This window comes from Oncorhynchus tshawytscha, unplaced genomic scaffold, assembly GCF_018296145.1.
Source record: "Oncorhynchus tshawytscha isolate Ot180627B unplaced genomic scaffold, Otsh_v2.0 Un_contig_8142_pilon_pilon, whole genome shotgun sequence".
NCBI classification, from domain to species: domain Eukaryota; kingdom Metazoa; phylum Chordata; class Actinopteri; order Salmoniformes; family Salmonidae; genus Oncorhynchus; species Oncorhynchus tshawytscha.
The window spans coordinates 330,001-340,328 of NW_024609817.1; the positions used below are offsets into that span (position 1 = coordinate 330,001).

A 10,328-nucleotide genomic window follows, 5' to 3' on the forward strand; every position below is an offset into this window, starting at 1 on the left:
CACCCGTTAGGTCAGACCCTGTCCCATCATCCGTTAGGTCAGACCCTGTCCCATCATCCTGTTAGGTCAGACCCTGTCCCATCATCCTGTTAGGTCAGACCCTGTCCCATCATCTGTTAGGTCAGACCCTGTCCCATCATCTGTTAGGTCAGACCCTGTCCCATCACCCTGTTAGGTCAGACCCTGTCCCATCACCTGTTAGGTCAGACCCTGTCCCATCACCTGTTAGGTCAGACCCTGTCCCATCACCTGTTAGGTCAGACCCTGTCCCATCACCCACTAGGTCAGACCCTGTCCCATCACCTGTTAGGTCAGACCCTGTCCCATCACCTGTTAGGTCAGACCCTGTCCCATCACCCTGTTAGGTCAGACCCTGTCCCATCCCATCACCCTGTCAGACCCTGTCCCATCATCTGTTAGGTCAGACCCTGTCCCATCACCTGTTAGGTCAGACCCTGTCCCATCATCTGTTAGGTCAGACCCTGTCCCATCATCTGTTAGGTCAGACCCTGTCCCATCATCTGTTAGGTCAGACCCTGTCCCATCACCTGTTAGGTCAGACCCTGTCCCATCACCTGTTAGGTCAGACCCTGTCCCATCATCTGTTAGGTCAGACCCTGTCCCATCACCCACTAGGTCAGACCCTGTCCCATCATCTGTTAGGTCAGACCCTGTCCCATCACCTGTTAGGTCAGACCCTGTCCCATCACCAGTTAGGTCAGACCCTGTCCCATCACCTGTTAGGTCAGACCCTGTCCCATCACCCACTAGGTCAGACCCTGTCCCATCACCTGTTAGGTCAGACCCTGTCCCATCACCTGTTAGGTCAGACCCTGTCCCATCACCCTGTTAGGTCAGACCCTGTCCCATCACCTGTTAGGTCAGACCCTGTCCCATCATCTGTTAGGTCAGACCCTGTCCCATCATCTGTTAGGTCAGACCCTGTCCCATCATCTGTTAGGTCAGACCCTGTCCCATCACCTGTTAGGTCAGACCCTGTCCCATCAGACCCTGTCCCATCACCCACTAGGTCAGACCCTGTCCCATCACCCTGTTAGGTCAGACCCTGTCCCATCACCCCTGTTAGGTCAGACCCTGTCCCATCATCTGTTAGGTCAGACCCTGTCCCATCACCTGTTAGGTCAGACCCTGTCCCATCATCTGTTAGGTCAGACCCTGTCCCATCACCTGTTAGGTCAGACCCTGTCCCATCACCTGTTAGGTCAGACCCTGTCCCATCACCTGTTAGGTCAGACCCTGTCCCATCACCTGTTAGGTCAGACCCTGTCCCATCACCTGTTAGGTCAGACCCTGTCCCATCACCTGTTAGGTCAGACCCTGTCCCATCACCTGTTAGGTCAGACCCTGTCCCATCACCCACCTGTTAGGTCAGACCCTGTCCCATCACCTGTTAGGTCAGACCCTGTCCCATCACCCCTGTCCCATAGGTCAGACCCTGTCCCATCACCTGTTAGGTCAGACCCTGTCCCATCACCCTGTTAGGTCAGACCCTGTCCCATCACCTGTTAGGTCAGACCCTGTCCCATCATCAGACCCTGTTAGGTCAGACCCTGTCCCATCACCTGTTAGGTCAGACCCTGTCCCATCATCTGTTAGGTCAGACCCTGTCCCATCACCTGTTAGGTCAGACCCTGTCCCATCATCTGTTAGGTCAGACCCTGTCCCATCACTGTTAGGTCAGACCCTGTCCCATCACCCGTTAGGTCAGACCCTGTCCCATCATCTGTTAGGTCAGACCCTGTCCCATCACCTGTTAGGTCAGACCCTGTCCCATCACCTGTTAGGTCAGACCCTGTCCCATCCCATCAGACCCTGTCCCATCACCTGTTAGGTCAGACCCTGTCCCATCACCTCAGACCCTGTTAGGTCAGACCCTGTCCCATCACCCGTTAGGTCAGACCCTGTCCCATCACCTGTTAGGTCAGACCCTGTCCCATCACCCACTAGGTCAGACCCTGTCCCATCACCACTAGGTCAGACCCTGTCCCATCACCACTAGGTCAGACCCTGTCCCATCACCCACTAGGTCAGACCCTGTCCCATCACCCACTAGGTCAGACCCTGTCCCATCACCCACTAGGTCAGACCCTGTCCCATCACCCACTAGGTCAGACCCTGTCCCATCACCCACTAGGTCAGACCCTGTCCCATCACCCACTAGGTCAGACCCTGTCCCATCACCCACTAGGTCAGACCCTGTCCCATCACCCACTAGGTCAGACCCTGTCCCATCACCCACTAGGTCAGACCCTGTCCCATCACCCACTAGGTCAGACCCTGTCCCATCACCCACTAGGTCAGACCCTGTCCCATCACCCACTAGGTCAGACCCTGTCCCATCACCCACTAGGTCAGAGCCTGTTCCATCACCCACTAGGTCAGACCCTGTCCCATCACCCACTAGGTCAGACCCTTCCATAACTATTTATAACATAATTGTCTTCTTTTCGCTATTCATTATCCAATACATTCTCTTTCTCCCTCTCAACATCCCCCCTCTCTTTCTCTACCCCTCTGTCTCTCTTTCTCCCTCTCAACCTGCCCCTCTCTCTTTCTCTACCCCTCTGTCTCTCTTTCTCCCTCTCAACCTCTCCCCCCTCTCTTTCTCTACCCCCTGTCTCTCTTTCTCCCTCTCAACATCTTTCTCTACCCCCCTCTCTTTTTCTCTACCCCTCTGTACCCCCTCTTCTCTCTTTCTCCCTCTCAACCTCCCCCTGTCTCTTTCTCTACCCTCTGTCTCTCCCCTCAACCTCCCCTGTCTCTCTTTCTTTCCCTCTCAACCTCCCCCTGTCTCTTTCTCTACCCCTCTGTCTCTCTTTTCCCTCTCAACCTCCCCTGTCTCTTTATCTACCCCTCTGTCTCTCTTTCTCCCTCTCAACCCCCCCTACCCCTCTTTCTCTCAACCTCCCCCTCTCTTTTCTCTCTCTCAACCTCCCCCTCCTCTACCCTCTGTCTCTCTTTCTCCTCTCAACCTCCCCCTCTCTTATCTACCCCTCTGTCTCTCTTTCCTCTCAACCTCCCCTGTCTCTTTCTCTACCCCTCTGTCTCTCCCTCTCAACCTCTCTCTTTCTCCCTCTCAACCTCCCCTCTCTTTCTCTACCCCTCTGTCTCTCTTTCTCCCTCTCAACCTCCCCTGTCTCTTTCTCTACCCCTCTGTCTCTCTTTCTCCCTCTCAACCTCCCCTGTCTTTATCTACCCCTCTGTCTCTCTTTCTCCCTCCAACCCTGTCTCTTTCTCTCTCTTTCTCCCTCTCAACCTCCCCCTGTCTCTTTCTCTACCCCTCTGTCTCTCTTTCTCCCTCTCAACCTCCCCTCTCTCTGTCTCTCTTTCTACATCTCTCTGGGAGGAAAAAGGCCCACCTTGTTTTCTGGACGTATCCCATACTCTTTCTTTCTTTTCATTCTCTCTCATTCTCTTTTGTCCCTCCATGTTATTGTGTGGGTGCGGTGTCCAGGTGTGAGGAGAATTGCCTGAGTTGCGACGGCCCCGGGACGACCTGCGTCAAGTGCAAAGACAGTTACAACCTCGTCAGCAGGATGTGCATCGTGAACGCCACCTGTAACAATGGTGAGTGTATGAGAGCTTGTTGAGGGTCACTCAAAAGGCCTGAAATACATACTCACACTTTCAGACACACAAACACACACACAAATAGCGGTGGTGACACATACCACAACAGTTCTTTTTCTGGTGGGATGACAATACAGGAGGCTTGTGTGAATGAATTGTGTGAATGCAGAACAGATTGGCGAGGGGTGCTAACAATGTCATTACTGTGACCCCTGTGTCACACTTAATCTCTTTCACCCTGAGTGAAGTAGGTGGCGGTTCTGAAAGGCATGTAATTGCCATTAACAAGTGCTTTGAATTCTCTCTCGGAGCATCAAGCTGCATCCCAAATTGCACCCTATGGGCCCTGGTCCAAAGTAGTGCACTATATAGGGAATAGGATGCCACTTGGGAGCCAGATACAGTAGCTACTGCAGCTAGGCTCTTAGAAGCTGCTTCCAGCTTTCGGCTCTCACAGCCAGAACCAGCTGCTTGGTCGTTATTGTAGTAACTAGTTGGTCTTTACCGCCATGTGAAAATGGACCATAACTGAACCGAGCAGAGGCGTTTTCAATTGAATGGGCTTCGTCCCTTTTCTGAAGTGTGTGGTGGTGGTGGGGCTTTGGAGCTGTGGTTAGTGATTCATACAGTAGGCATTCACAATGGATCTTGATGAGTGTCATTTTAGAAAAAGGGCCATTTTATTCTGACTAGGAGATGTAATTGAATTGAACATTTGCGATGGTTGACAAAGGTACCAATGCGAATACTAGTTTTGCTTGAAAAATATGATAGTTTTTCTTTGACATGATATTATCATAACAACATCACACCAAGATGGTTTGTTGTTTTTGAGTGGGACGACATTCATATGACACGGTGATGGTGGTATAGAATAAGATATTTAATGGTAGTGTTCAAGTGTTTCCCCCTGACTTACAGTAACACTCTATTAATGCTATTTGGCTGTGTGGAGAGAGTCAGTCAGAGGGGAGTTGGGAGAGAGTCGGTCAGAGAGGGGAGTTGGGAGAGAGTCAGTCAGAGGGGAGTTGGGAGAAAGTCGGTCAGAGAGGGGAGTTGGGAGAGAGTTGGTCAGAGGGGAGTTGGGAGAGAGTCGGTCAGAGGGGAGTTGGGGGAGAGTCAGAGGGGAGTTGGGGGAGTCGGTCAGTTGGTCAGGGAGTTGGGAGAGAGTTGGTCAGAGGGGAGTTGGGAGAGAGGAGTTGGGAGAGAGTCGGTCAGAGGGGAGTTGGGAGAGAGTCAGTCAGAGGGGAGTTGGGAGAGAGTCAGTCAGAGGGGAGTTGGGAGAGAGTCAGTCAGAGGGGAGTTGGGAGAGAGTCAGTCAGAGAGGGGAGTTGGGAGAGAGTCAGTCAGAGTTGGGAGAGGGAGTTGGGAGAGAGTCAGTCAGAGGGGAGTTGGGAGAGAGTCAGTCAGAGAGGGGAGTTGGGGGAGTTCAGAGGGGAGTTGGGGAGAGTCGGTCAGAGGGGAGTTGGGAGAGAGTCGGTCAGAGGGGAGTTGGGAGAGGGTCAGAGAGGGGAGTTGGGAGAGAGTCGGTCAGAGGGGAGTTGGGAGAGAGTCGGTCAGAGGGGAGTTGGGAGAGAGTCGGTCAGAGGGGAGTTGGGGAGATCGGTCAGAGAGGGAGTTGTCAGAGGGAGTTGGGAGAGAGTCGGTCAGAGGGGAGTTGGGAGAGAGTCGGTCAGAGAGGAGTTGGGGGAGTTGGGAGAGAGTCGGTCAGAGGGGAGTTGGGAGAGAGTCGGTCAGAGGGGAGTTGGGAGAGAGTCGGTCAGAGGGGAGTTGGGAGAGAGTCTGTCAGAGGGGAGTTGGGAGAGAGTCGGTCAGAGGGGAGTTGGGAGAGAGTCGGTCAGAGGGGAGTTGGGAGAGAGTCAGTCAGAGGGGAGTTGAGAGAGAGTCTGTCAGAGGGGAGTTGAGAGAGAGTCTGTCAGAGGGAAGTTGAGAGAGAGTCGGTCAGAGGGGAGTTGGGAGAGAGTCAGTCAGAGGGGAGTTGGGAGAGAGTCAGTCAGAGGGAAGTTGAGAGAGAGTCGGTCAGAGGGGAGTTGAGAGAGAGTCGGTCAGAGGGGAGTTGGGAGAGAGTCGGTCAGAGAGGGAGTTGGGAGAGAGTCAGTCAGAGGGGAGTTGGGAGAGAGTCAGTCAGAGGGGAGTTGGGAGAGAGTCGGTCAGAGGGGAGTTGGGAGAGAGTCAGTCAGAGGGGAGTTGGGAGAGAGTCAGTCAGAGAGGGGAGCTGGGAGAGAGTCAGTCAGAGGGGATTTGGGAGAGAGTCAGTCAGAGAGGGGAGCTGGGAGAGAGTCGGTCAGAGAGGAGTTGGGAGAGAGTCAGTCAGAGGGGAGTTGGGGGAGAGTCGGTCAGAGAGGGAGTTGGGAGAGAGTCGGTCAGGGAGGGGAGTTGGGAGAGAGTCGGTCAGAGAGGGGAGTTGGGAGAGAATCGGTCAGAGAGGGGAGTTGGGAGAGAGGAGTTGGGAGAGAGTCAGTCAGAGAGGGAGTTGGGAGAGAGTCGGTCAGAGAGGGAGTTGGGAGAGAGTCGGTCAGAGAGGGGAGTTGGGAGAGAGTCGGTCAGTGAGGGGAGTTGGGAGAGAGTCGGACAGAGAGTGGGGGTTGGGAGAGAGTCTGTCAGAGAGTGGGGGTTGGGAGAGAGTCGGTCAGAGAGGGGAGTTGGGAGAGAGTCGGTCAGAGAGGGGAGTTGGGAGGTTGCCATGTTTATGAGGTTGCCATGTTTATGAGGTTACCATGTTCATTAGGTTACCATGTTTATGAGGTTACCATGTTTATGAGGTTACCATGTGCATTAGGTTACCATGTTTATGAGGTTACCATGTTTATTAGGTTACCATGTTTATGAGGTTACCATGTTCATTAGGTTACCATGTTCATTAGGTTACCATGTTCATTAGGTTACCATGTTTATGAGGTTACCATGTTCATTAGGTTACCATGTTTATGAGGTTACCATGTTCATTAGGTTACCATGTTTATGAGGTTACCATGTTTATGAGGTTACCATGTTCATTAGGTTACCATGTTCATTAGGTTACCATGTTCATTAGGTTACCATGTTCATTAGGTTACCATGTTCATTAGGTTACCGTATTTATGAGGTTACCATGTTCATTAGGTTACCATGTTCATTAGGTTACCATGTTATGAGGTTACCATGTTCATTAGGTTACCATGTTCATTAGGTTACCATGTTCATTAGGTTACCGTGTTTATGAGGTTACCATGTTCATGAGGTTACCATGTTCATTAGGTTACCGTGTTCATGAGGTTACCATGTTCATTAGGTTACCATGTTCATTAGGTTACCGTGTTTATGAGGTTACCATGTTCATTAGGTTACCATGTTCATTAGGTTACCATGTTCATTAGGTTACCGTGTTCATGAGGTTACCATGTTCATTAGGTTACCATGTTCATTAGGTTACCGTGTTCATGAGGTTACCATGTTCATTAGGGTACCATGTTGGCCCGCTTTATGTTTCACCTGCCTGTTTCTGCATTCTACAACCCTAACGGCCCGTCCAAAAAGGTGAGGTAAAGAATGAATGAGAAGAGTCTAGGTCTATCTTGCTAAGCCTTACTAAGCCGCTATCCGGGGGATATAGAGCTGTAATGTTGGATGTTTCACATACTGTCGGTGGCTATCGAGACATCTTGTTTGTTTATTCTGTTTTTACAGTGGCGGAGTTCGTCCATTTGGATGCACTCAGCAAGATATTGGATATAGGAATAGACACACTGCTTTCCAGACTTGGGTTCAAATACAATTAGAAATCTAGAAAAAAAACTTTCAGCTTTTGCTTTTGCCTGCTCGGAGTGACAGATGGTCAGTGTTTACAGTTTTGGGACTATTCTACTGGCCGATTACACCAGGCAAGCTCAATCAAGCACAGATAAAGTATTTTATATTATTTCAAATAGTATTTGAACACAGGTCTGCTGCCTTCTGCAAACCTCGTAGCTCGTTCCCCAATACTATTTTTAAAGAAACACCCCTACGTTTGTACCTTTAGGAAATGTTTCACGTTCAGATTCTCTCACCGTAGGTTTTAGTTACTTTCAGTTGTTGGGCCCTGCGGGGTGCTCGCTCGCTCAGGTCTCCAGGGGTGTTTCTCAATTGCGTGCCGCAGGATGTGAGAGGAAGGGATGTGATTTGGGTTTGAAAGAGCAACTAGGGCCCATGGCTGTAGCAGCCTGTGAGCTATAGGGAGGGAGGGAGGGAGGGAGGGAGGGGGGGAGGGAGGGAGGGAGGGAGGGAGGGAGGGAGGGAGGGAGGGAGGGAGGGAGGGAGGGAGGGAAAGGCTATGGGCCCTAGTCAAAAGTAGTGCACGACATAGTGAATAGAGTGCCAATTGGGACGCACTGAAAGTATTGGCCGAGCAGCCATAATGTTGCTATGAGTAAACAGTGCCTTTGTATGGCCTCACCAGGGCCTCACACCTCCATGGGAGCTTTGGTATAACAGGGAACAGGATTGGTCTGGGGTCCTCTCTGTGGTTAACAGGCTTCTCTCTCTGCACCACGGATTCTCTACAGTGACCCAATTCCACCACCGGACTAGAAAGAATATTCTAACAGAGTAGAGGGGTCATAGCAAAGTGAGAACGGATGTGGGAAAGGAGGAAGAGGAGGAAGGAGGAGAGGGCACGGAAAGGGTAGAATTGATGGATATGGAGAAAGGATGTAGTAGAGAAGGAGATCTAGGAGAGGAGGGGACAAGGAGAGGTTATGAGGAGGGCAGAAGGGAGGGGGCTGAGAGTGGAGAAAGAGGTGAGGAGAGGGCATTTTTGGAGGATGACTGGGAAAGGGGGGGTTTGTGTAGCAGTAAAGGATTGGCACAGAAAGTTTGTATAGGGGAAGGGAGGAAAGTGTGGGAGAGGACATAGCTGTGTGTATAATCTATGAAGTCTCTCTCTCTCTCTCTCTCTCTCTCTCTCTCTAGCCGACGAGGTGTTTTGTGAGATGGTAAAGTCCAACCGGCTGTGTGAGAAGAAGCTGTTCCGCCAGTTCTGCTGCAGAACCTGTCTGATGACCGGTTGAGAATCCTAGTAGAGAACCTGAAGAGTGGAACCTGGAGAGGAACCCTGCGTGGAACCCACCACTTCCTCATCCACTGTACATTTCCAAACTAGCTAATGTCTGAATGAAAAGAAAGAGTGAATAGGCCTTCACTAGGGTTGGGGTCAATTCCATTTTCCTCAATGCATTCCTGAATCCACTGAATTGAAATGGAATTGACCCCAACCCGGAACACACACTATTCCTCCCATCAATTTTACCCCGCAAAGGGTAGACTTGATTTTCATACGATACATACAGTATTTTAAAGTTGTATTTTTTATTTAAAAAACAACATACATGTAACATGTATATTTTGTATTCTAATGCTGCATTGTTGTAAAGTAGGGTACTTTTTACAATGACACGTTAGTGGATAACTCTCTGATTGAACCACTGTGTTTTGGAAGTGAAGCTGGTTGATAAACCAACAGCATCACTCAAAATGGGGATGGTATTTATAAGGCACCAAGTGGAATAAGACAAACTGAAACATGAAGGGACTACTTGAACGTTTCTGTTTTCTGTTGTGTGCCCTACCAAATACGACCCTGATCAACTTTTTCATACTTAAGATACAAACTTCCTCACAAAAAAAATGTTTATACTGTATAAGGCTTTTAGTTTTTTTTTATAAAGAAATATGTAAAACAATGAATTACTGTAATTGTATTTTAGCAGACACTATTATTCAGAATGACTTACAGTAGTGAGTGCATACATTTTCATGTACTGGTCCCCGTGGGAATCACACCCACAACCCTGGCGTTGCAAGAGCCATGCTCTACCAACTGAGATACACGGGACTATTACTGAATACTGTACAATTCCTGTATACTGTACCATTTACAATGCTGTTGTACATTTTAGAATGTGTATTTGATGTTTCATCCCATCGTTTGTTTTTATGTATGAAATAAAAGACGTACATGTATGATATCTTTTTGCATAGAAATGTTTGACACAGGCTTTCATACTCAACCCGAATATGACTCATCAGATTTCGACAAACCAATTCCAAAACAATACAAGGTGTTTGTGAAGTCAACATTGTTGTTAAGTTGTGTCTAAAGCCTCAGGCCTAGATTCAATCAATTCACCTTGTTTAGCCGATGTCGGAGGTGGAACTGCGTTGGAGCTGTCACATCCACAAGTGGATTCCTGTGTCAATACTATCCTAGACATTGCCTTTGGATACACGGAGTCGCAGAGACGGGCTAGCTGACAACGTCACGTAAACAATGGGGGAGAAGTCTGTGTGTTGCTGTGATTCTGGATGTGGGGAATCGTAGGTGGCTCGTTTCAGCTCGTTGTATATTGATACCATGTTGTTTTGAGGTGTTTTGACTGCTCATGTCTAAGCTGATATGGCAAATTCACTAGCTAGCTAACCAACAACTGTAATGTATCGGTAACGACAATAAATGCTCATTGTGCAAATTGATTTATGTTTTTAATAAACATTGTGGAGGTAATATAGTTTACATGTAAACAGTCGAAGCCAACCCTGTGTTGCGCACCCGTCGGTTTTGTTGATAAACAACCAACTGTCTTTTAGTAGAGATCCCATGCAACACAAGTTGACCCCTGGAATGTGTGATGTAATCTTCACTTTGATAAGGCTGATATACATCGTTATTATTTCGTTGAATGATTTTAAATGTAAATGTAATTTCTATATTGCCTACACTT

General features: G+C 49.4%; 1 protein-coding gene across 2 annotated transcripts in view; it reads left to right on the plus strand.

Moving 5' to 3' along the window:
* Positions 1-9,575, plus strand: part of pcsk6 (proprotein convertase subtilisin/kexin type 6) — a 105,007-nt gene extending 95,432 nt beyond the window's left edge. For both annotated transcript variants that reach the window (XM_042318812.1, XM_042318814.1), the window contains exons 20-21: positions 3,476-3,588; positions 8,521-9,575. In XM_042318812.1, the coding sequence (XP_042174746.1) occupies positions 3,476-3,588; positions 8,521-8,618 (211 nt within the window). In that variant the 3' untranslated portion in view covers positions 8,619-9,575. The remainder of the gene's footprint in view (positions 1-3,475; positions 3,589-8,520) is intronic.
* The last annotated feature ends 753 nt before the right edge of the window (positions 9,576-10,328 follow it).